Raw genomic sequence first — 26,325 nt, forward strand, 5'->3', positions numbered from 1 at the left:
TCAAAGAGCTTAAACGACGCCTGTAGTCACTACCAATACTCACCCACTTCGATGAACACGCAAACACCGAAATCCACACTGACGCAAGCAGCCTAAGCCACGGCCCTGTCCTAGTCCAAACGAAACGCATATTTGAAAGTGTCTTTATTTGTATGCTAGCTCATTACTGTTAAAAGTGGATGCCAGTTATTTTATGACAGAAAAAGAATGCCTTGTCATCATTTGGGCTACCATGAAATTCTGCCACTACCTATATGGCAGGCTCTTCAAAGTTGTAAGCGACCACCATGCCTTGTGTTGGCTGGCAAACTGAAAGATTAACCCTTTAGGGTCCCTCTCAAGATGGAGTCTGAGACTCCAAAAATTTGACATTACCGTCATCTACAAGTCCGAACGGAAGAATTCTGATGCCGACTGTATCACACCACCCCATTGACCCACCGCCACAAAACGACGAGGATGACAACGGCTTCCTGGGAACAGTAAGCACCACTGAACAGCAACGTGCCAATCTGGAGCATAAAAGTATCACCGAATACTTGGAAGACAACACTGACATTGTCCCTAGGGCAATTAGGTGAGGATTGTCGTGGTCTTCCCTGCGAAACGACGTCCTCATAAAGAAGAACTTCTCACCAGTCCGCACCAACAACAACAACCTTCTTGTTGTGCCCTCAGCATTGTGTCCAGAGGTTCTACATGCCAATACATGATGATCTGACCGCTGGGCACCTCAGATACTCCTGTACACTATCGAGGATACAAGAGATGTATTACTGGCTGCACCTAACCACCAATGTTGCCCTCTGTGTCAAGACATCCCGAGACTGCCAGCGATGAAAGACACCACAAACCATTGGCCAGCGGGATTTCTGCAGTCTGTTGAGCCACCTTGTCGGCCATTCCAGCAGATCTGGACTTGTTGGGGCCATTTCCGATGTCAACATCCGGGAATAAGTGGATCGTCATGGCCACCGACTATGTTACCCATGCCGAAACGAAAGCACCACCCAAAGGTACCGCAGCCGAAATTTCAAAATTAATTGAGAACTTCCTGTTATGACACGGTTTCTCAGAAGTCTTGATCACTGACAGAGGAACTGCTTTCTACAGCGGAACTTACTCTAGCCATCCTGCAATACAGCTAGACATGTCACCGCAGGACAACTGACTACCACACACCTGCAGATGAGTGGCCTTAGAGAGCACATGAATAAGACTCTCACAAACATGTTATCCATGTATGTCAACGTTGAACACAAGGCCTGGGATGTGGTCCTCCCCTATGTAACCTTCACTTACGCAGCGGTGCAAGAAACAATGCAGATCATGCCGTTCAAGCTGGTTTACAGCAGGAACCTGGCGATGACTCTCGATGATATACTGCCACACACTACTGATGAAGAAAATCTCAATGTCACCACCTACCTGCAGCATGCCGATGAAGCACAACTTGCCTGCCTGCGTATCAACAGCCAACAAAGGACAAACAACTGACACTACAATCTTCGACGACGCTACGTGGAATACCTACCTGGTGACCTTGTTTGGGTTTGGACCCTGATATGCCGACGAGGACCTATTGGTCGTGCCAGACAGCATTTTGCAATCACAGGCGGTGGTGCGCGCAACCTTGAGTGGTTCACGTGGTGCATCTTAAGCCTTTCTATGCCCGCTGACAAACTTTGAGACTTTGTTTCTTTTCTTTACTACGAGTGCTTTCGTTTTTTGATTTTGTGTGTGTTTTCAACATCAGGACGATGCTTTTTATGAGGGGGGTATTGACATGTGTACTTGTTTATCTTTCTTTAGTGGCCGCCTTTCACCCGCTAACAAATGTTAGATGTTATCACTCAGTGCAGGACATGCCTGAATTTATCAGAAGTTTCTCTAATGTTATCGATGGTTCTATCCGCTGTCTGTTGTCATTAAACACTTCTGTATTCTGATTGTACGTGCGATGTGAATTGTGTAGTACTTTCTTGAAGGCACGCGGGCACTAGCCATTATGCTGGAAGCTTCGTTGAGTCATGCATAAAAGCTGACGTGCTTGACCCACAGATTAGATTTTCGACGAGTACTGCTTGTGTTCCCTCAGCTTCCCTGCTATCATCGTGATTTGAATGTCATTTGCTTTAGGGGCACAAGTTTGCCCAATATAGAATTAGCTTCATCATTCACAGTTTTGCTACTTTGTTCTTGACCGTCACTACAACGTGAATTTATATTCATCACCAGTCATTTGAGCATACAACTGGTTCCAGACATCCAAAAAGCTGACGCTGCTACTTTCTGTATCGTAATGAATTCTGGACAATTTTACTTAAAAAACCAATCGCCCAGAATGATGCCGCCTCTGTGGCGAGCATGAAGTGAGCATGCTGGCTTCTTTTGGATGCAGGCTGATCACACCTGCTTATAGGCGCCGATCACATTGTTCAAGCTCGCTATTACTACTGTGACCAAATTGATGCGGCCCTGACAGCGTTGTAAATGAGAGGGGGGGGAAAGAGGCGGACTCCCCGCTGCTTGCTACGTGAGGTCACAATGAAGTGGCAGCCGAGCAATAGCGTGCGATGATAGAGGTAAAGAATGGAGAAAGCTAAGCAGGAACAAGCACGGCCCAGCATCTGGCTCGACCAGCGAGCTGCTGCCGGGTGAAAAGAGAGTGCAAGCTTCGCTGCCGATGCTATTGTTTCACTGCAAAATGTTTCCGAAGACACCGCTATTGTAGGCAGAAGTAAATGTGAAACTGTAATCATAGAAATAGAGCGCAGACCCTTTCTGCTGCTGACCAATGTGTCAGTCAACTTTCATTGCCATTGTCCGCCAGAGAATTTGAGTGCTTGCACATGCCTTGAGAGGTGATTACATCTGCAATGCACTGCACTGGTTTTCTGCTTTTGATCTTGTTTTTGAGAATCTTTTTCATGCTTACTTGTAGTGTAGGAGAAGGGCACTTTTATTACTGTGCACTGGTAATGTTTACATATGAGTACAGCAATTCCAAAACTAAAATTTCGTTTTTCAAAGTTAGTGCTTGTGTCTGTGTTCTGTTTCTCCTTGTGTCCTTGTTACCGCATTACACTACGTGCCATTCCATGATGATCAGCTTACAAGCCGTAACATTCCATGATGACCAGCTCGTCACTTGCTTCTGACATATACCAGTGGCATGTACACTTGAATTTCTCATGCTTTTCCTCCTGCCACATCATTTATAGTTTTTGCCTGCTCCACTCCTTTCTTTTTATAGCAATAGCTGTACTATTCTAGGTACAAACCCAGTAAATGTGTGGTTCTGTAAATCTGACCTTCAAGCTCGGCCAAGTTCAAACTGAAACTTAGCCTGCCACTACCAGCAGTTGCTCCATCTGCCGCATGGGCGCCTATATCTTCAAAGCAATCTGCGATGTGCACAAAGTGTGCTGAGTGCTGGTAGCTTCATCTATGCTGTGCTTTCAACACTTGATTTGCGTTGAAGCGAGACACAGCACGAAGGTCAATTCGCTCACTGCTGCTGCTGTGCCAAGCATCATCTGTGTTGTCTTGTGGTGCACTTGTAGATGCGGTAGTTGCTGGCGGTACCAAGCGGCATTTGTGTCCTTTTCCAGAGCAAGCAAAACTATGCTATCGCTCAACAGACTTGGTCTAACCGCATTCAACCATGGCATTTTAGTTTTTCTACCCTCAAAACCATACTCGTGAACATCTTCCTGCTCAAAACACAGCTGTTCCTTAGGACCATCTGGACCTCTGCATTGAGCATTTAATTCTTCCTGGCTGGAGTAACCCACTGGAATAGCATTCCAGAAAATGAAAGCAGTTTCATGGCCCAATCATAAATAATTCCAGAAAAAGTTGACTATCTTACCTGAACTTCCGAAACAGGCTCTTCCCCTAAACCCACCACAGCATTGTCTTCTTCTTGTCGCATTCTAATTTACACTCCTGAGATTATCTTGCACTATTTTATTATTTACACTTTGTTCTTCGCAAGAACTGTACTAGTCATGTTCCGTTCTTCATGTCACCTTCTTACGTGAAATGATGCCCCTTCCCCAACTGGATGTGGTGGCTGTAGCCTCGCACATGTGGTTAAAATTAGTCCCCACCCCCATGGCATTCCTTACAATCATATCATGGTTTTGGCCCACAAAAACCACAGAAATAAGTTTTTTTAATGTCCCCCTCCTCCTCCCTTATTGTTTGCAGGCAAAAAGAAAATAATTTAAACCAAAGTGAGTTTAACTGAACTGTAGTGTACATAGTACACCCAGTGCTTCAAGTCTGTGGCCTTGCAGTTCAGACTGAAATTATGTTTCTCATCGTTTCTTGCAGAAAGGGCCACTAGGTGGTGCTGACAAGGTCAAGAAAGGTGGCTCCTTCATGTGCCACAAGGCAAGTTAGATGACAATTTCGATCCCTCGTTTATGCTCTACCAAGTGTAAAACTGACTCGTATTATTTGGGAAGTTGCGTAACGATACATGGGTGCCAGTCCCGTACAACCACGTAGAGCACAGGACGCTGCGGTTGTAGACTTGCTGTGCCCTCCGTGGAAGGTTAGAAAAACGCCCACAAAAGCACAGCAGAGAAGTGGCTACGTCAGGTGGCTTGACTGACAACTGTAGAAGCATCATTAAAACCACAGAATCATTCTCCATTTCCGGCGGCGTTTCCTCTACTTCCTTATTAAAGAAAAACATGTTGATCCATAAAAATTTTCACAAACAATGGTTCATTTGTTAATTTTTGCTTTTCCTTCCTGTTTGGCTGCTGCCTCCGCTCTCTCCCTTAGTAGATCACTTAATTTCTCAACTCCTTGCGACTCTTGTTTCCAGTTGCCAATTTTGCATGAAAAGTGCCGTACAATTAGGGAAAAACCAGATGTTGTAACGGGTAACATTCATATTGTTTATGGGTTTAACAGTTATTGCAGGGTCTGATGATGGACCCTACTTGGCATGATTTTATTTTCCAGCATATCTAACCCATATCATAGGTACATGATTCCGATGACCTGCCAGCGTCACGGCAAGCTGTCACTTGAGGAAATAAGGAAGCAAAAGGAAAAGTTAAACGCAACTGGCATTTTCTTCAGCGACAACTCTTTCCACAAGCATACAACACCAGCTCACTACATATCGAGTCCCTTTCCTAGTCCCTGAATCAGTTTAAACAAAGAAGATTAAACTAACGAAGCAATAGCGATGCACATGACCATTCCAATAGATGGTGACAACTGAACGGTTCTCGAGTTAATCGCGCGGGCACCGAATCGATGACAAAATTGGCCTTCACATCCCAGGAGATGCCGATAACTGCCGTCATCCAAAAGGAGGGAAAACGGCAGCAAAATGTTAACCGCCAAATAGCTGTCAAGTCTCAAGATTGATTTGGCGGCACTTTAGGAAAGTGTGTGAGGAGTGATGGCGTGGAAGATGGGGGAGGGTATGCCTATGCCACGTAATTCAAGGGGGGGGGGGGGGGGGGCACCCAAGTATGACGTACCTGATAGCTGTATTGTCTCAACTCGTGTGTGTGCAGACGTACTGCTACCGTTACCGCTGCGCTGCAAGGAGCCAGAACACTCCCGACACAAGTGCCTACAATGTGGGGATTCGCTGTGGAGCCGACAAGTTGCCCAGTGACGCTGTGCTTCACAGGGAAGAGCTGTGATGCTTCGGAGGCAAAGCAGTCCACCACCATTGTGTGCATCCTTAATACATTCATGGGGCGGAGTATTTGCACGCATCTTTGGAGCCACTCGTGTGGAAGAAATCTTTGAGTCCTTGCTTTGCTGATCATTGGTAGTGTTAAACATGGAGCTTTGGTTGATCTTGGTTTGAACATTTGGTAAAAGTGGCAAGTTCTAAATTTTCACCAAAAAAAGCAGCCCCCACAGCATCTCCCTGTTGGTTCTCGTCATGTATCTTATGCATTTTATTAAATAGGACGACTTCTGGATTAGCAGAAAAATAGTAGATCAGAGACCGCCTGGAGTGGTGTGCTGCACGAAAGTTGCTGCTGCTCTTAGAGAGTGCTGAAAAAGTCAAGTACTACTCCTAAGCCATTCTGTTGCATTTGTGGGATGTGCTGTCTAACTGGTCTGTAATGAGCCACTTCTTGTGCAAGGTTAAGGCAGTTTCTAAGGTTGTGTGCTTATTTCATCAATGAGTTTGTTCTTGACTAAGCATGGCTTGGCTTTCAAGTGTAAAATATGCTGCACTACTCTTGCATTTCTTAAAATGTTAATGATAAGCATGTTTTATAGATCTACAAGAATAAATGCACCATGCACAGCGTTCAGGTTTTGTTGACTCACTTTTGTTTCGGAGTAGCCTGACGAAGGTCGACAGCCTTGGCAGTGATGCTACCGCTGCGCCAATTGCGCCGAACTGCGCTGAGAAGACCAACCTCTGCTACATCCTGCTACATTTCAGCAAAATATGAGAAATCTGTGCCCAAACTGTACCGAAAGGGTTACTCAGGCTTTTGAAGACAGAAATAAGTCTGCAAAACACCGTTTGTCCGCACCATCGAAAGCGGCATGGTGCGGACTAGCGGCTGCGTTCACACCTAGCCAAACCTCTCCAATTAAGTATGGGTCATGCTGCTGTTTCTTCCGTGGGCTGTTGACTACTTTCAATACCTTTCGCGCCACTGCTGCCTCTTTGTGTAGGCAATTGGACTCCATCGCTTTTCATGTGGCAGCGAATGTCAGCCAGAACCTGGACTCCCCTCCTGAATGGCCAGTGTAAAATGGCGATCGAAGTTTTGGTTGCTGTACTGTGTCTTGCTCAATTTTTCGAACATAATGCGCACGAAGTTGTATACGTGGGGCCGTGAACAAAGTTGTCCCCCATCCTACACTTTCATTGTCAATGAATAAATGAATTCTGGGATTTTGTCTGCCAAAACCATGATTTGATTATAAGGCATGCCATAGTGGGGGACTCCGGATTAATTTTTACAACCAAGGGATCTTTAACGCTCACAATGCACAAGACACAGGCGTTTTTGCATTTTGCCCTCATCGAAATGCAGCTGCCGGGGCTGGGATTCGATCCCATGATCTCACGCCTAGCAGCCCAACACTATAGCCGCTAAGCCACCACGGCAGGTGACTTTCGTTGTCGAGGCAATTTCACAGCTTTAAAAATGTTGCACAGCAGCTACTTTTGGTCGACTATGCACCAAACAGCGACTTTCACCACTGGATACTGAGGAAGCGGCGCTGGTTAGTCCTACCTGCATCGTACGACTGTGACAAAAATTCGCTGCCAGCTAGCATGCTGATGGGCAGTTGCCAAAGGGTGGCCATCAGTGGAAACCGCCTCAGTCATTTGGTGTGAGATCACGGGCTAAAAGATTGGGACATGCTGGCAATTACCATGAACGCTTTCACGAAGTTTGTTTTTTGTGCTTACTGGACGTAAGGGCAAAAGCTCGTGTACAGTCATAAAGCTCCAAACAGAATTTGCGCATCACAGACTAATCTGGCAGCGTTTGCACAGTCAAAGGCCGTGCACGGCCATCGCAAAGATGGCGTGTGACGCACAGTGAGCTGCACGAGCGAAATGCCCCTCTCCCTCCATTGTTGCTTAGTGGCTACGGCGTTGCGCTGCTAAACTCAAGGTTGCGGTATCAAATCCCGGCCACGGTGCCCACATTTCGATAGGAGCAAAATGCAGAGCTCCCCCCATCCCCGCCTGTGGGGTGCCTCATTATCAATGTCGTGGTTTCATGTAAAAACCCCTCAATTTAATTATTTAAATGGCCCCTTGGTGTTGAACATCGCGGTTTATTTAAGTAGATGGTATACACTCTAAGAACAGTTTACACCCTTTGGCTTGCCCCTTCTGCCACCCAAAAATAATCGTCATCTGCCTTGATGCGTTTCCTTTCTTTATCGCTGCAAGCCCGGAACTTTCTAGTGACGAACGGCACGCGCGTTATCAGAAGAGGCACTCCAAAGGGTGTAAACTGTTATATGCTGATAACGCGCGTGCCGTTCGTTACTGGAAAGTTCCGGGCTCGCAGCGATAAAGAAAGGAAACGCATCAAGGCAGATGACGATTATTTTTGTGTGGCAGAAGGGGCAAGCCAAAGGGTGTAAACTGTTCTTAGAGTGTAGGTATGTTATAAAGTACACCAAATGGCAAAATGAGGTAAATGCCTCTGGCGTTGGAAAAAGCGAGGAAATTAATTTTACTGCTGAAAGTTTATGAATTTGTACCGCCCGATTATGCGGACCATTTCAACTGAGGTTATGAACCAGCGGCCATTGTTTGCTTTCATATGGCTTGCCTACAGGAAAAGCTCCATATACATAGTTCACAATTGCTTTCCTAAACTTGCTCCAATTCTATATTTGACTGCTCCAAAATGCATTTTTGTCTGCTCCAAAAGCTACTCCAAAATTGCATGGGCCAGTAGCATCACTGCTTGAAGTGCTTACCAGTGCCAGTACCAGTACCAGTGCCAGTACCAGAGTGCTTACCAATGCGACATTATAATTAGCTCACAGATATGAACTGCAACTGCAGTGTTAATTTTAAGGTAGCCATTTCTGTCATGTGGAAGAGATAATTTTGTTTGCGTAGAACAACACTCTGTTGAGGGGGCAGAGACTGACGAAAGGGCACCCACCTATTGCAACTTTTGTTTCAAGGCATTCATCAAAAGTAAAATTACAGAATACTTTGTGCTCTGGCTGTGCTTATCCAGAGGCTGTCATGAGAGCTATCACTCAAGGATCCTGCATAGCTTTTTGAATCTGCACACTGCAACTTTGTATTGCATCATTACCAAATAAGATATAAATACACAGAACAAATATTTTACATCAGAAAGACATGCTGCACCACATCTTCAGCATGACAACATTCAAACCAGCATTTGATAAAAGCCAGAATCAGAGCTTACATGTATGGTATTCACACATATGTAATACTATTGTGCGAATACCCCGTTTTTTTTTTTCATTACATTTGGGCAATATGTTGTTATCATTGGCTATTACTAGCTCATTTTTCTCATGCGTTCATAGAGACATTAAGTACTGTTTCATAATGCACATCCGTGAGCAAAAGTATACAAACTATGCAAGCACGTGCCAGACTAGAGTTACTGTATGTGCTACCGCAGGTAGCCTTCTGGTGGCGGCGGTGCACATGCGTGTCCCACCATGTGTGCCAGCATGTCGTGTGGCTTTCCCTGGCGAGGTTACGCTGCTCGTCAACTAAACGTCAATGGGCTGCCGCTTGTTCAACTCTGTCACGTGCTCGCCGCTGTTTTACTGAGGGGTGCGGAAGACCCGACCGTCGCACTTCCTCTGCTATCACGTGGCCGACCGCCTTCTCTTATGCCTTTTGATAAATCACGCAAAATGTTTTGCTTGTTATTGTGGCGTTATATTACCTGAACTGCTTCCAATATTTGCGGCCGCACATTTAAGCACCGTTTCCAGTTGGTGTCCTTTATCACGCATGTGGAGAGCAACAGAGTATCAATATTCATAGAATGTAAAAGCAATACTATGAATACGTCACTGAATACATCACTCAAGTGACGCATTGTTTTTAATACAGCTAAACCTCGATTTAACAAAACTGTACACAAAATGCTTTTGATTTCTCGACTCTCATTTATTAGAGCTTAATGCACTAAAACCTAGCAGCAACAAAGTGAACTTCGTGTCTCACCCAATAAGGTCTCAGAGGAAAATATGGGTAAACAAACAGTTCGCCGGAAATGCTTTGAAGTATGTTCACATATTGCTGCAATAAACACACTACTATGCAAGTTTGAGATGGGCCATTTTCCTTTTGCAAAACTCACTTTTTATTTATTCCATTAACCTTTTAAGCATGTTTGCCAGCACCCATAAAAGAACAGAATATTCACTCAAAGGTCACACTGTCTACTACAAGTGCAACTGCTGAGAAAGCCCATGCTTGTAAATGCCGTATTTACTCGAATCTAGGCCGACCCCGATTCTAAGCCGACCCCCTAAAGTCCAAAGCAAAAAAAAAAAGATATATTACCTCGAATGTAGGCCAAACAAAAAAAGCGAGGACAGCATTCACAAAATGCAAACAGTATTTATTGAATTTGAATGTGCACAGCTCATTCAACGTCGTCACTGTGTTCCTTGTCACTGTGACCTTCAAACTATCTTCGGTACCATCAAGCGCATTAGATATGCTGCACTGATTAGTAGTAGTAGCTGCACTCGAATGTAGGCCGAACAAAAAAAAGCGAGGACAGCGTTCACAAAATGCAAACGGCATTTATTGAATCTGAATGTGCAGAGCTCATTCAACGTCGTCGCTGTGTTCCTTGTCACTGTCACCTTCAAACAGTACACTATCTTCAGTACCGTCAAGCGCATTATATATGCTGCACTATTTAAAGGCGCGCACGATCACAGTACCTGGGATGTCGTCACACGCTGCAGCTACCCAGCCTGCCAGCTGCGATAGCGATGCACGTTTGATGCGGCCCGTTGCCGTTAGCATGTGGTCTTCGTCAGTCAACCAGTCAGCGTAATATTTCCGCAGACGAACCTTGAAAGGTTTGTTAATGCAGACGTCAAGTGGCTGCAACTGGCCCATCATGCCGCCCGGTATGACAGCGAGGTCCGTGTTCGCTTGGGCGAGCGCAGCCTTCACGTTGTCAGTCAAGTGCCCACGGTAAGAGTCGACGACAAGGAAAGAGTTCCACCATCGCACCCGTCATCCACCCGTTCTCATTTGCCCGCACAATGACATTTCTTGAGAAAGTTTCTCGGGCAGGCAGTGTCTTCCTTTTAAATATCATATTAGGAGGGAGTTTATGTCCATCAGCTGCTGTGCAGCACAGCATCACAGTAGCGCGCTGCTTCTCGTAGCCCGCAGAACGCACCTTCACCTCCTTGGCACCCTTTTCATTCACGGTGTACGCCACTGGCATATCAAAATACACAGCCGTCGGTCGGCGTTGCCGATTTGCCCAAGGTTGTAGCCTGCCTCTTCTCTCTTTCGCAGCACGTAGCGCTGAAAAGCTATCAGCTTTTCTTCGAAATCGCTTGGCAGCTTCTGAATGAAGTGCGACGTCGAAGGCTGAAGCCGAAGCGCTTCATGAATTTCTGAAGCCAGCCCCCGTTGAAATCCTTTGGCGTTAGGCCGCGCTCCCTCTAATGTTCCCTAGCTTTCGCTTGGAGCACTTCTGTTGTCACTGCAAGGGCAGCTGCTCTCGCCGAAAACTGTCTCCACTTCGTGGTGACAGCCTTTCTTTGGTCCGCTAAATGCCATCCTCGTTGCGGCGCACGCAAAAAGCTGCTGTCGTTGTCCCCTCCAACGACGGACGTTTTTCTCGTCGACGCCGAAGTCCCGCCCGGCTTGAAGATTCGACGATGCCTTTGCGGCTATCACAAGTTTTCGCTTGAAAGCGGCTCTGTAGTGGCATCTCCTGCTTGGTGCCATCGCGATGACATCATGCCGCACACCGATACGGCCGACGCGATCAACGCCTCCTTCCATGACACAGGTCAAAATGGCGACCTCGATTGTGTACAATTGGGTGCGACTGTTTTCACAACCAATCCGTGCAGGAGCGGAGCCTCGCATCGATGACGTATCACCATTTTCTTTTTTTTTTCCCTCTGTTTGGCAGCGCGGTCGGTGTGCGGCGCTTCAGTTCGGATCTGGGACGTACCACACTGTCGTGGCCAGGTAACCTGGTGTGCCCGCGGCAGCTCCACATCCATTGATTATGCACTGGTGTCAACAAGCCTTAACAACCTTCTTAGGCAGACGGACATTGACGAGGAGGGTTTATACAGTCTGGGCAGCGACCACAATAGACTGCTACTCGAGTTCAGCTGCTCGAGTAACTTGGTGCCTCGTGCCCAGTGTCCAAAGAAACGGGACAAGTACTTGCCCAGCCGAGCTGCTCCAGATGTCGTGGATGAGTTTGAGGTGAGTGCACTGAGAACTAGGGCTGAGACTTACGATGATTTTGTGGCAGCCTTGCACTCAGTCATGCAAAGGTATATGGTGTGGGAAAAGCACGGTACAGTGTAGTGCGCAAACCTTGGTGGGATGCAGAAGTGAAAGCTGCGTGGAAAGCTCGCCGCGAGGTCAGCCGCCAACATCGATCCCTTGTCAAGAAGGGAGACAAAGAGGCATGCTTGGTTGCCTGGGCTCACTACCTTGAACTCAAACACAAGCTGCAAACGCTGATACAGTCAAAGATCGCCAAATATAATGTTCACCTATTTTCTTCTCTAAAAGCGGAAAGTAAATCTGCAGGGCAGAAGTTCTGGCAATATGTCCAGTCCTTGGATTGGACTGATAGACCCCCTGTTCAGTTTCGAAATTCGGTCACTGGAGAACCAATTACAGAGCTTGGAAAACATCTCACCTCCCACTTGCGCTGCTTTTATGGCCAAGAAGAGGGAAGCGTGGCCGCAGCTGGAGGAGAATCATCCCATGTGCCTGAACACGAGACTTTTGCAAGGGAGTTGCCAGACGAGGGTTTGGGTGTGCGGTGGCAAGTCAGCGAAGGTGAAGTTGATCGTGCATTGAAACATGTCAGTGCCAGTACAGCAGCTGGACTGGATGGCCTGCCAGCAGGAGTGCTAAAAGGTTTCGGTAAGGAGACGAAGGAACAGGTTGCTGGACTGTTCACCGAGATCATTGAAGGTGCGCCAATCCCAAGGGACTGGCAGCTTGGCCGTGTAGTGTTTATACCGAAGAAAGGAGGTCAAGTTGATCTTATTGAAGATTACCGCTCACTGACAGTTACTAGCGTGCTCTACAGGCTATTTGCAGGAATCTTAAAAGAGTGGATAAGCAGGTGGGCAGAGGCAAGGCATTTGCTTACGGAGATGCAGAATTGTTTTCGTCCAGGTCGACGACTAGAGGACAATTTGTTTGTGCTTAGTGAGTGTGTGGCGATTGCCAAGAAAGAGCAGCACTCCCTCCTGTGCTGCTTTCCAGATGTAGAAAAGGCATATGACAGTGTACCACACGGTGCACTTTTTGACTGTCTGTCTGCTATGGAAATCCCGGCTACATTACTAGCTATAGTGCAGCGCCTGTAGAGAAACAACATTGCCATTGCTCGCTTTGGGGATGCACTATCTGCACCTGTCAAGGTGACGAAGGGACTACGCCAGGGATGTCCTCTATCTCCACTGCTATATATCCTGTATGTGGCCAACCTAGAACGCAAACTTCTCAGTAGTGGTCTCGGTTTCCAGCTAAAACTTAATACAATGGGCATGGATGAGAGGTGTAGACTACCTGGTCTCGCTTTTGCTGACGATCTTGTATTGATGGCACAGTGCCCGCAGGACCTACAGGCGCTCATTAACATCTGTCAGGCAGAGATAAATCGCCTTGGGCTCTGCTTTAACTGCAATAAATCTGCACTAGTCCCCGTCGCGGGCCCAGGCATGGATGAGGGCTAAATTAGGCTGGGAGACGAGGTGCTGATGGTGTGCTCGAAATACAGATACTTGGGAGTCCTAATATCAAGTGAACTGGAGCTCTGGGGCCACCAAGAGGACATCCTCCGCCAGAAAGCACTTCGGGCGCAGTGCATCCTTCGTCGCCGATGTCTGTGGGGCTGCAACCGGTTTGTGATGGTCCGTGACCTATGGAAAATCATCCATGTACCGGCGCTAACCTTTGCGAATGCTGTGCTTTGCCTCTCGGCGCCCACGCGAGAGTGGCTGGAGCGACGCCAGCGAGAGGTTGGCCGGATAGCTCTCGGCTGCCATGGTGCGGTGGCTGGTCGAGCTTTGAGGCTCGGGAGGCGGTCAGCAAGATCGCATACCCTGGCCGCCTGCTCGACATGCCTCGAGAGCGGTGGGCGCGGCGTGTATTCGATTACCTGTCGGCGATATGTATGCGCACGCCGTGGGTGAGGCGCTTATACCGCATTAAAAGTAAGTATGGCCTGTTTCGCTCCCCTATCAGTGCAAACTCACCGGCGGATTGGATAAAACAGGCGCGGCAACGAGTACAAGATGAAGAAGAAACACGTTGGATACGAAATATGGCAGCAAAGTCGACGTTGGCAGTGTACCGATGTCATAAGAACTCTATTGGCATGGTGCACCTGTATTACAATTCACTCGGGAGTAGGTTGCTCTTTGAAGCAAGAGCTGGTGCGCTCCGTACACGTGTGCGCCTTCGAAGCATAAACAGTGATGTGAGTGATGCGGGGTGTCGGGCGTGCGGGCAAGCGGACGAAAATATTGAACATGTGGTGCTACGGTGTGAGGGCATCGGGCCATCTGCCGCGCAGGGTTTATCTCTGGCGGCTGCCCTTGGTTTCGAACAGACTAGTAGAGCGGATGGTGCATGTGGTGGCGGCGAGGAGTTACGGAGTCGCCATCTATCGGAAGCGCCTCGCTGGCGTAGTATGAGGGATCACTTGACGCGCTCCTCATAGGTTTTGCTGTCAGCGCTCACTGAAAACACCACGCGCGAGCTCTCCCGGACATTTCTGTAAGTACTTTCGAAACGAGAGAAGTTTCTTATTGTCTAAATAAAAATCTTGAGCAAACTGAAAGCACACAATCGTTTACAGACGCTATCTCTTTACCGAATACGTACAGTGAACGCCACTGCGCGCGGTCGCCGCGATCGAGCCTCCCGAACCGGCTTCTTGCTGAAAGGTAGGTAAACGCTGAGAGCAAACTATGCGAAATATGTTCTTATAGTGTTTGTATAACTAAATGGAGTGTAATAGAACGAAGCCTCAATGCAGCGATCGCGCAGATTCGCAGCGACCGACTGCGCGTCTGCATGCTTGTCCGCGCACTGTTTCGCTTTCTCCGCGCGCGCGTTTTCGCACCGTGCCATGAGCTTTAGGCCGCAGAATATGAACATTTGGCAGTATACAAGCAACCATTGTTACGTGGGCGCTATCAGAGCTGTTCAAAAATAATTTCATTGTAGAGACTTCGACGCCTACGGGGACTGTGATGTGCCGTCGCGACGATTCAATCTTTTTTTCTTCTAAATTCTTTGACCTTTAAATACTATTTCTTGAGTTGCGTCGCACTGCATGTTTATCGGTGCTCTCAGCGTGCAATTTCCCTCTGCTCCTTTTTTGTAATCCAGTGCATTAATTCATAACACAAACATGACCAAATGCCATGCTTTTTTTTAAATGTGCTTCTTACCGCTGCCTTTCCACTCCACTGAACTTGCCAGTATCTATAGCATCGACAAGTTCATCGACCAAACCGTCATGACATTAGTCGGGCAGCGGACTCGGGCGAGCGTCTCAGTGCGCGTTTTCCGAAGATCGCAGCGTAGCAGAAATCTTCCTCGCGTCTCTGCTTGCTGCATACCCGAGTTGTAGCCGATGACTGTTTGCAGGTTTTATGTTTCGCGAGCCAAGCTTCCCGCAGCTTGTCCTGCAGCTACGTGGGAGTAAGGCTCACACCGGGGTCCGTTGAGTACGTCCGGCGTTGCGGCACCGAGCAGTAGCTTACCATGTTGCGCGCCTTCAAAGGCAGCCACTACCTATTGTAGTGCTTTTAAGCGTTGTAAAGGAATGAGGAGCGCAGCGTTCGATGGAATTTAAACTCGTTTTCAGCTCGCTTCGGCGCGCACGAAGCAGCCGACGCGGCCGTGACGTCCACGTGATCCCTCCTAGCACGTCACGCCGACGGTGGCGCCAGCTTTTTCAGTGGTGGAGCTCGAGGCCATATCCGTAGTCGCAGAGACAAAGAGGCGCCTTGAATGCTGGCGAGCGGCACTTGCGGATGGACCCCAATGACTGCTTATCAGTGCAGCGCTGTCTCTCCTTTTCTCTTCTTTCTTTTGGTGTTCATTCCATTTCCTACCTGTGCCTGCTTTGCTCGATAGGTAGGCAATAGAGCGTCATTCTGGCTTGGGCGTGGTTGCCACGTCCACCCGATACAAAGGGATGGCCACAATATCATCATCATCATCATCATCATCATCAACTCACTCCACGTGAGCGAGAAGTTGGCGCGCCTATCAAATTTGCGGATTTGCGCCTCTCATATTTACGCCTATCATATTTGCGCCTCGATTGATTTTTTGCCCTCTGTGGCCATTTGTTGAACTTGAGAGTGTGTGGGGCCTGGTGCGACCACATGGTGCGACTGTTTTCACAACAAATCTGTGCAGGGGCGGAGCCTCGCCTCGATGACGTATCACCATTTTCTTTTTTTTTTCCCTCTGTTTGGCGGCGCGGTTGGTGTGCGGCGCTTCAGTGGAGTGAAATGTCGGCCCGCGTACCATATTCGCGGCGCGCGTTTTGTTTCGCTGGTGAATGCGCGGAATGCAACGATGAGCGAGCCTCTCTCCCATGGCTACCTGAAGTCAGACGATAAGCTTTTTGAGAAGTCCTTGGCTGCCGTCAACGAGAGGTATGCTGTGCGGACATCAGGAGACCTGAACAGTATCGACTGCTTCTTAATGTTTCGCTCTGCGTGTAGATTTAACATTGTAAAACGCAGTAGTAATTTTAACCAGGGACTCAACCTGGCAGAACGACTTGTTTTCAGTTGCGGTTAGTGCGCAACACTAGACAATTAATTCATCTTGATTCGCCTTTTTGAAGATGGGGTTATATATTGTTCTGGTTACCGGTTCAGAGTTCCCCTAGCACCTATTTAATTCGGTTTGAGTGGAGTATTGTTCTGGTTACCGCGACATGACCCGATTTTCAGAAATTCCGATAAACATAAAATTAACAACTGTTGTTTTTCGGTTTTCAGTCATGATTACAACCGCGCGCGCAAGGTAACCACGAATACAAAAAATCAAAGGTCTGCCCCTGTGCTCTTTACATATTTGATTTGAATTCAAGACAGAGCTGCGCTTGGGCGTTTGTTTTGTATGCATCTGCACTTTTTTTTTTGAACACTGAAAAAGCAATCGTGCGCAACACGAGACACTATTTGCGGTGGGGCTGTACTCCATGTCGTGACACGGCCGTGTGTGCCATCCGTGGTCCTGTTGGAAGTGTTAATTGGACGTCTAGAGCAAGGCATAGGCCTGATGTTGAACTCTGTATATGAGCTGAAGCTGCAGCGTCGAGCTTTTTGTCGTATTATATTAAAATCCCAAGGCCCAACCAGACTGTAGCATGTTCGTGCTGCTTTTAAGTTCTCACTTTTTAAAACCATACAAAAAGTATGGGTAATTAATAATAATAGTGATAATTATTCTCGTTGAGGAGAGCCAGATTTTCTTGCTAGAGGCAGTGCATCTTAGTCTCTTTGCTGCCATTACATTACACAAACTGAAACTAGATTTGATATTGCCCTGTGCCATGCATAAATCTAGACACCTTCATTAAATCGTTTTTATTGTTTATTTTCAGCCAATGTCGTCTTCTCCACGATCCACTCCGGGTGCAGAATCTCTCTAGACCATGTACCGTTTGTGGTTGTCAAAGAAACCGTCAAAGTCTGCATATTTGGAACGGAATACTACAAAAAGACTCGAGAGACATGATGATGCACTTGCGAACGTTTCAGTCTCGTGCAGATATCCAGCAGCGTTCCAAATTTAAAGATTGTGTACAGGCAGTGTAAAGAGGATTTACTTTATGTTACTTTAGGTTAGGTTACTTTAGGTTTACACCAGAAATAAATATTCTTGATCTCATTTACAGGGTTCAAGCACCACTGACTAGCCGAAGGAAGTGTACGAGAAGAAGCGAATGAGCCTCCAAGGCACAAAGAAGAAAGGATGTGCAGCAACAATGAATTTGAAGTGGATTGAATTGTACCCGGATTTCCAGGTACGTAATGTGCAACCACAAGTAAAAACTGTTTGCAGGTTATTTTCTGGGCACCTTTATCATGGCATTTATGTCTGCAAGCAGACACGAAACAAGCAGTTTTAAAACATTACTATATTGTCCTTGCAGTGGCTCGTGAGAAATTTGTAGCTGACGTCCACTATCATTGCTTCTACTTCTGGTGATAGTAGGGAGTTTTAGTAGAGGGATCCGATAAGGATGCCTTCTCTCCCCTCTGACAGCCCTGAACACGCGTTGTGCATCGTTATGGTATCGTTATCTGGGCTAAAGAACGGTCTGGTAAAACTCCCTAATATCGGCTTTTCCTGTTGCTCTTGGTGCGCAGTGCAGGCAAATTCGTCGTGGCATAAGATGGGGCACGTTAGACTTGGTTGACGTATGCTCAATGAAAGGTTTGTTTGAGCTAGTTGGTTAACTAGCTCAAGCAGCAATGATCATTATAGTTAAAAACAGTGTGCCAATATGAGGACAAATTGAAGACGAGACAGAATACAGCACTGAACTAACAACAGAAAGTTTATTTCCACTATTTCCAGTATTATACGAGTACAAGTGGGAAATAGCAAAAAAAAAAACAGTGCGAAAGATAAAGAGTACAACACATACAGTCTCGGCATCCAAACCGAAGCTGTATGTGTTGTACTCCTTTTATCTTTCGCACTCTGCTTATTTTGGTATTTCTCACGTGTATATATAATGGGCAAGTGGATATAAATTTCCAGCTGGTAGTTCAGCGCTGTCTTCTGTCTCGTCTTCACTTTCTTCTCATCTTGTCGCGCTGTTTTAAACCATAAAGTATGCTCAATATACGTAACAATGCCTACTTTCTAGGTGGACCTTCCCCAGCCATGCGGCCAGACAAAAGAAGGTCGGCTGAAAGCAGACAAGGCCAAGCAGCTGCAGTAGGTGCTTGACGCAGAGCAGCAGACTGTGGCCAAAGAGATGCGGATATACATTAAAATTGCCAACTGCGGTTCCCATCGTAACCATGGTTTCGAGGACAGGGAAGCTTTTAGCCAAAACATGGACAGGAACATTGCTGAGCGAATTCAAATGTTGGCAAGGGAAGGAATTGCATCAGTATCGGATGTGAAAAAGTGTCTGCACTATTACGTTGTGTGGGAGTTCCTTCGGTCTACCGGGGCGCAGTCGTTGCTGTGCCTAAGGCTCCGGACTTATTCGCCATTGCGAGGAAAACCTCTCCCAAATGCCTGCCCCTCGACCCGCGCGCCGTTTTCCCCGGGCGCCGCGGCCGCGTCCCGCGACGTCATGCTACGCGGCCCTGCGATTGGGTCGTGGGGCGTGACGTAGGGAAGAAGCCCCGACTGGGGACGATCGCGGTGCGCGGGGGAGTCGTGCTGCGAGAGGGACGAGCGCCGGTCACGAGAGGCAAGCTGCAAGGTACGTGAACGACCAGCTATTTGTGTCCCCAACGCCCCGGCCTGGGGACGTTCACGTGCTTTGTCAGCTTGCGTAAGTGTGACTTGCTGAGTGGCTTTGCGTTCCGCCCTTGCGGTAGTCGCAGGCGCTCAGTGCGTCACATTTTGCGTGTCCGAACCGTCGCAGACCATTGTCGGTGACGGGAAGCGCTAGGTAGCGTTTGCGAATGCATTTCGGCCCGCGCGTGTAAACCATTGTTCGACGCGGCGTGTAACCCGCCTTCCTCGCCATCGGGAACCGCGGGCGCCGAGTGTACTCCGTGTGTTTGTGTGCAGTCTGGTACATGTTGGCCATTGGTGATCAATAAACGCCTTAACTGTCCTGGACGCCGTGTGTTCCTGGGAGAGCGCCCATGCGTACGGCCAGAGCCGTCCAGGTCTTTCGGCTCGGTGCTCGAACCTGCGGTGGGTCTATCGCCGTGCGCCGTCGTGCCGCGTCGTGAGGCTCCACTTCTCGGGGGCCACTTGGCGACGCCGTGCGCGGAGACGTACTGTGAGCCCACAGTTGTTACGACTATCCCACCGCTGCCACCATTGTTACGACTTTGAGGTGGTGCCGTAGCGCTCGTCACCCGTTTCGTGATGGAGCGTTGGTAGCGAAGACTCCGAGTCAGGCGTCGGTGAGAATAACAAAAGGGACTTTATACACTATATACAGGTCATTATACAGGACATGATCGGATCGGCACTGGGGCCGAGAGCTCACAGCAAACGCGACTGTTCCCGCACGGCGACGTCCGGCGAGACTGCAACGCGTGACACACCTCACTCCACACGAGAGCGGCACTGGGCTCCCAGTGGGTCGGCGGATCCGGTTTTCCAGGCGGCGGCGTCGGGCCTTATAATGCCCCGAGAAACCCTTGTCACTCAAACGGCCCAATACAAAGCCAGCACTCGACGGTCGTCCGAGAGGTCCAACCAGCGACCGCGCTGGCCACCCGGTTCAAAGTTGGCGCGCGCGGTGACCTCCAGGCAAAAGGAGGTACGGCGCCGGGCTGTCTGGCACTTGGTTGCACGTTTGGACATGTCGCTCGCCGATGCTTCTCCTGAGGACATCGCTGCCTGACAGCTCAGCATCTTGACTTGTCAAGGGATAATTAGGGCGCTGTGCCTTTCGGCGCAGCCCCGGGTTTGTCCAAAGGGCGTTCGCAGGATAAATTCTGCATCTTGTAGATTCGGAATCCGGGCTTGTGGTAATGGCACAACAGCATCCCCGCCATCAGATAAGGCGCCGGGAAGACGAGGTGCCTCCACGTGTCTCGGATGCCAGGCGCGCACGTTCGTCAGGCTCGTCCAAGTTCCCGTCCAGTGTCTGGACGCCAGGTAACTTCACGTGGCCAGGTCCCACTCGCCAGGATAGGAGCTCTGCTCACCGCGTTGTCGCCAAGGCACCTCGACCAGCTCCGCTCGGGTCGTTCCTATAGGCCCTTGCTTCTCGCCACTGGTCCCGGTTGGTCGTTCTGCAGCTTGCAAAACCGACCGGCAAAAGGCAACACCCAACACGAACAAGTGCCCTCGGTCTCCCGTCAAACACCAGACAAGGCCATAATCCAAATCAACCTAACTAAATTGCTATCCCTCTTTTTGCTCCCGCTGCAACAAGAGGCAGGTGTACGATCTGGTACACAAGGCTCAAACAACCAGTTTTCAAATTAACAACACACCAAAATATCAGGAACAATTAATAATCAGCAATAATAATGACAAATAGAATGGTCCCCCTGAAATCACTTGGAACGAAAACATACTACTGAGGAAGCAAATGAGGTCATTCATTTTTTTTCCGATGATATTTTCGACGAATCAGAAGCTGCTTATATTTGCGACCCTGCTTATCCGTGTAGCGGCGGTACAATAAGCCAGATTCCTCGTAAAATGAAACCCTCTTTTTTTTCACTCCCCGTTTGACGCTCTTCCTCAGATCGGCTAGTGAACAGTCTTCCTGTTGCTCGCGAATCAGAGTTTCCCTTTCAACTGCAGCCTGCTCCTGCCAGCTGGCGGAAACCGGAGCGAGTGTGGAGCCCGCGTCGCCTAACTGCGGCGTCGCGTCCATATCGCGGCTAGCACTGCACGTGTCACTCCCACTCACTTCCAGGACACGCTCGCCCAGGCCAGCCTCCGAGCTCTGCCTCTCCCGTGCCTGCTCGCCACTTAAGTTACCTTGATCGGTCCGTGTGCCGCACCGCTGTTCGCTCACCGACGCAAAGTCAAGTTCCCTCGACAGCGGGCGCGCTTTGGATCGCGTGAGGGCCATGTACGCCACGTCGGCAAAGAATGATTTGCCCTGATCCTTCAGCAGCTGCTCCGAGCTATTTGAGAAGAGGTAGGGAAAGTGCTCCGGGAGGGCGGCAGACACAGCGGCTTCTGTGTTAAGTTTCCCAAACTCTCCTTCAATGATAACCGTTGCGATCGGTAAACAGACACTCTCCTCCTTGGCCACTTGCCGTATCCAAGCGCACTCTCCCATAAAATCATTCGAGGAGACGAAAGACGGGTGGACAACGTCCATAGTTGCTGCAGAGTCCCGAAGTGCTCGGCACTTCTTGCCATTTACCTTAATTTCCCGCATATATGGCTCCAATAGTCGTATGTTTTTGTTAGTTTCCTGTATTGTTGCAAAAGCTATATTCTCTGGGCAGCTCGCAGCGATGTGCCCTTGCTTCTTGCAATTGTAGCCAGTTAACGGCTTCCGTTTTTCAAAAGAACGCGTCGTATCGTTTCGCTGCTTGGGACCATCGTTAGCACTCTGAGATGCATTCTGTCCTTCCTTTACAGTTTCTTCGGTAAGGGACTCGTCTTTCCGAAACTCGCGACGCATGATTTGCTTCCGTTCGTCGGGCTTCCCGGAAAACCCATCTCTCCTATCAGCTTTTTCTACGCGCACTGCCTTGCTGTGCAAGCTGCGGCGGGTGTAATACTCTTCCGCTAACTCTGCTGCCTTGTTTAGCTTAACCTCCTTTAGCCTATCTTGCAGCCAGAGCCTGACATCCTCATCAATGCAACGGTAGAACTGCTCCAACGCGATGCATTCGACGATTTTGTCGCTCAAAAATAACGTACAGCGCAAGGGACAAGGACAGCGATAGACGACATGTCGTCTATCGCTGTCGTTGTCCTTTGCGCTGTACGGTATTTTTGATCATGAACTACCAACTAGCCCAAGCAACCACCGTAGATTTTGTCGCGGTCGTCGTAAACCTCTTCGCCCTTCAGCCATTCCACCAGGTCGGCTTTTAGACGAAACGCGAAGTCAACATTCGACTCCCTGCCCTTTTTTGCATACCGAGACCTCTGCCGGAAAGCTTCGGGCGACAATTTGTACTTCCGCAGTAGCGCTTCCTTCACAGCACTGTAGCTCTCAAACGCCTCTTTCGATAAGCAAGTTATTACGTCTGATGCCTCCCCAGGAAGCAAGGCTAACAGATTCTGTGCCCAGAGGGATCGCTCAATGCTATTCCGTTCGCACACGTGCTCAAATTTCACGAGGTATTTGGCCATATCCTCTCCGACGACAAAGGGTGGAAGTTGATCGCGTATACTTGGAACGTTAGAAGTGAGACTAGGCGCCGGCGCGCTATTTCGGGTCTCCAACTCTTTCATTTTAAGCTCGTGCTCACGACTCTCTCTCCTTTCCTCCTTTTCCTCCTCGCGACGTTCCTTTTCTGCCTGCCGCTCCCGACGTTCATTGATATCCGCCCAGACCTCTTCGGCTTCCTCAGCCGTTACGTCCACAGTCCTCATGACCTCAAGGATCGCATTCTTTCTTTTGGTTGAGCCCAACTCAATGCCCAACTCCTCACGAATTTGGAGAAGTTCCTTGACCTTGTACTTATCCATCGTTCACACTGTCGTCCTGCTGTTTACCCTTTTTGAATATACCTGCCGTACGCTACTATAACGCTACTAGTAAGACATCCGCAAGTATTTCACACACTGCCCTGTTTACCCCCTCAGCATCCCCTGGTTTTCAAAACACTCTCACTAGGCTTGAAACACACAAGGTTAACACAATGCAGCACCAAATCCTTCCCTAAGCTACTATAACATGTGGCAGAGAAAGTCTGGTGTTTGAGGTAAACTTCAGGCACTCACCGCGCCGAGGTAGCCGGTGCCAGTCAATCCCGTAGCTGCCATCCACTATTACGACTATCCCACCGCTGCCACCACTGTTACGACTTTGCACCACTGACACCACTGTTACGACTTTGAGGTGGTCCCGTAGCGCTCGTCACCCGTTTCGTGACGGAGCGTTGGTAGCGAAGACTCCGAGTCAGGCGTCGGTGAGAATAACAAAAGGGACTTTATACACTATATACAGGTCATTATACAGGACATGATCGGATCGGCACTGGGGCCGAGAGCTCACAGCAAACGCGACTGTTCCCGCACGGCGACGTCCGGCGAGACTGCAACGCGTGACACATCTCACTCCATTAAAACTTCTTTCTGGGCGAGTTGGTGCATATTTGACATAAAACTGTTTAGAGCGCAAACACATGCAACCACAAAGTAAGGGACAGGACACAAGCGCTGACTGTCAACTAACATTTATTAACGGAAGACGGGTGCCTTATATAAGGGGAAAGGCAGAAGCGAAAGGGGAAGGGAATGATACAATCGGGGAAAATGATGATGCGCATCGATAAACGAACATGCCAGCAGTCAACGCATTCAGGCGCGAAGAAACAAGAAAACGATGAAACTAGACAAACACTAACAAAATACGAGGGATACTAAGATACAGTGAAATCAGAAAGCAGCCGCTTCCAAAAATTGAAGCTCTGCCGCAAAAAGCGATACAGAAGGGGTGCTTACGCACTTGCTGCCATATTTGTGTATGTAGAACGTTTCCAAACTGACGCGCGCCGTCAGTTTCCAGTGTTACTCGTGTTTACTCGTTTCAGTTACTCGTGTTCCCAGTAAAACTGGGAACACGAGTAAAAGATGACCGTCGGAAGACCGACAAGCCTTTGGTTGTGCCGTACCTGCACAAGACTTCGCACAGTCTTAAGAAGGTAGCCAACAGGCATGGTGTTTCCGTTGTTTTTTCGGCACCCAACAAGCTGGCGCAGTTATGCCCACGCATCTGCAACTCTAAAAAAAGAGGTTGCCAGCTAAAACATGAGAAGCCGTTCATCAAGTGTTCCAAAGGAGTGGTCTACGCCATTCCCTTGAAGTGTGGAAAGGCTTATGTCGGCCAAACCGGCCGCTGCATTAATGAACGCTTGGGGGAACATGCCCGAAATTTAAGCAACTTAAAGGACAAGTACGCACATTTGGTCGCGCATGTAATTGGATGCACAGGTTGCGAGGCTCGTTTGGGAGAGACGAAGATTCTCGGGAAGAGTGCCGACGAGACGGCGCGCGTCAGTTTGGAAACGTTCTACATACACAAATATGGCAGCAAGTGCGTAAGCACCCCTTCTGTATCGCTTTTTGCGGCAGAGCTTCAATTTTCGGAAGCGGCTGCTTTCTGATTTCACTGTATCTTAGTATCCCTCGTCTTTTGTTAGTGTTTGTCTAGTTTCATCGTTTTCTTGTTTCTTCGCGCCTGAATGCGTTGACTGCTGGCATGTTCGTTTATCGATGCGCATCATCATTTTCCCCGATTGTATCATTCCCTTCCCCTTTCGCTTCTGCCTTTCCCCTTATATAAGGCACCCGTCTTCCGTTAATAAATGTTAGTTGACAGTCAGCGCTTGTGTCCTGTCCCTTACTTTGTGGTTGCATGTGTTTGCGCTGTAAACAGTTTTATGTCAAACATCTCACTCCACACGAGAGCGGCACTAGGCTCCCAGTGGGTCGGCGGATCCGGTTTTCCAGGCGGCGACGTCGGGCCTTATAATGCCCCGAGAAACCCTTGTCACTCAAACGGCCCAATACAAAGCCAGCACTCGACGGTCGTCCGAGAGGTCCAACCAGCGACCGCGCTGGCCACCCGGTTCAAAGCTGGCGCGCGCGGTGACCTCCAGGCAAAAGGAGGTACGGCGCCGGGCTGTCTGGCACTTGGTTGCACGTTTGGACATGTCGCTCGCCGATGCTTCTCCTGAGGACACCGCTGCCTGACAGCTCAACATCTTGACTTGTCAAGGGAGAATTAGGGCGCTGTGCCTTTCGGCGCAGCCCCGGGTTTGTCCAAAGGGCGTTCGCAGAATAAATTCTGCATCTTGTAGATTCGGAATTCGGGCTTGTGGTAATGGCACAACAATGTGCACGACATACTTTTTGCAAACAAAGAAAAGCCTGATAGCAGTTGCAGGGCCTTTTTCCCAACACATCGTGATATCAGCAACCAGATCCAAGCTGTTCTTAAGAAAGACCGCTTCAGTACAGTCGATCAAGAAAATGCTAGCATCCTTATTGAAAAGATCAGGGGTGAGCAACCCGAATCCTCCATTTTCTATCGGCCATATGCAGCACACAGCTGCGTGGGTAGCAACGACTCGAACAACGTGGAAGAGATCATTGCCAGCGAGTGCGAAGACACGTTGCTATTCTGCTTCCAGACAAAGTTCATGAGAAACATGCTTAAGAAGTGTGGAGGCTCAGTAGTTTGCCTGGACGCAACACACAAGACTAGTGATTATGCCTTACCACTTTTCTTGCGTGTTGTGAAAACACCGTTGGGATACATACCAGCTGGTGTGTTTATCGTACAGTTTGAGACGACCCACTGTATCGCTGATGCTTTAGACGTTTTCAAGCAGTGGTGTGATAACTGGTCCCCACAGTACTGGATGGAAGATTACAGCAAGGCAGAAATAAGTGCCATCAAGCAAGTGTTCCAAGAGAGTCAAATCTCCATCTGTGACTTCCATAGACTACAAGCATGGCAAAGGTGGCTGCCCAGAAAGGAAAACAGTATATCCGACCCGGATGATGCCCTGAGACTCATGAAATGCTTAGCCAGTGCTTAAAATCAGGATGAGTTTGACAAGGCATTTGAAGTCCTTGTTGCCTCAGAGTATTGGAAAAACGAAAAATTCCGCAGTTACTTTGAAGCAGTGTGGCTGTCTGTAAAGGAGCTGTGGGTCATGTCTTACAGGCTGGAGTTAGATGTTGCCTTAACCACAAAC

General features: G+C 48.6%; 1 protein-coding gene, 1 long non-coding RNA gene and 1 pseudogene across 3 annotated transcripts in view; all 3 read left to right on the top strand.

The window, feature by feature from the left end:
* The window catches only part of LOC139059844 (formylglycine-generating enzyme), a 148,698-nt gene extending 142,389 nt beyond the window's left edge, over positions 1-6,309 (top strand). For both annotated transcript variants that reach the window (XM_070538280.1, XM_070538279.1), the window contains exons 8-9: positions 4,342-4,401; positions 5,550-6,309. In XM_070538280.1, coding sequence (XP_070394381.1) covers positions 4,342-4,401; positions 5,550-5,681 — 192 coding nt within the window. In that variant the 3' untranslated portion in view covers positions 5,682-6,309. The remainder of the gene's footprint in view (positions 1-4,341; positions 4,402-5,549) is intronic.
* A 7,133-nt stretch (positions 6,310-13,442) lies between these two features.
* LOC139060256 (uncharacterized) lies at positions 13,443-15,465 on the top strand (annotated as a pseudogene).
* A 682-nt stretch (positions 15,466-16,147) lies between these two features.
* On the top strand, positions 16,148-19,576 carry LOC139060394 (uncharacterized). Its single transcript, XR_011514776.1, has 3 exons — positions 16,148-16,407; positions 17,661-17,789; positions 18,642-19,576. It is a non-coding gene; the product is annotated as an uncharacterized lncRNA (long non-coding RNA).
* Positions 19,577-26,325: the final 6,749 nt, after the last annotated feature.

Source organism: Dermacentor albipictus, chromosome 5, assembly GCF_038994185.2.
Source record: "Dermacentor albipictus isolate Rhodes 1998 colony chromosome 5, USDA_Dalb.pri_finalv2, whole genome shotgun sequence".
Classification (NCBI taxonomy): Eukaryota; Metazoa; Arthropoda; class Arachnida; order Ixodida; family Ixodidae; genus Dermacentor; species Dermacentor albipictus.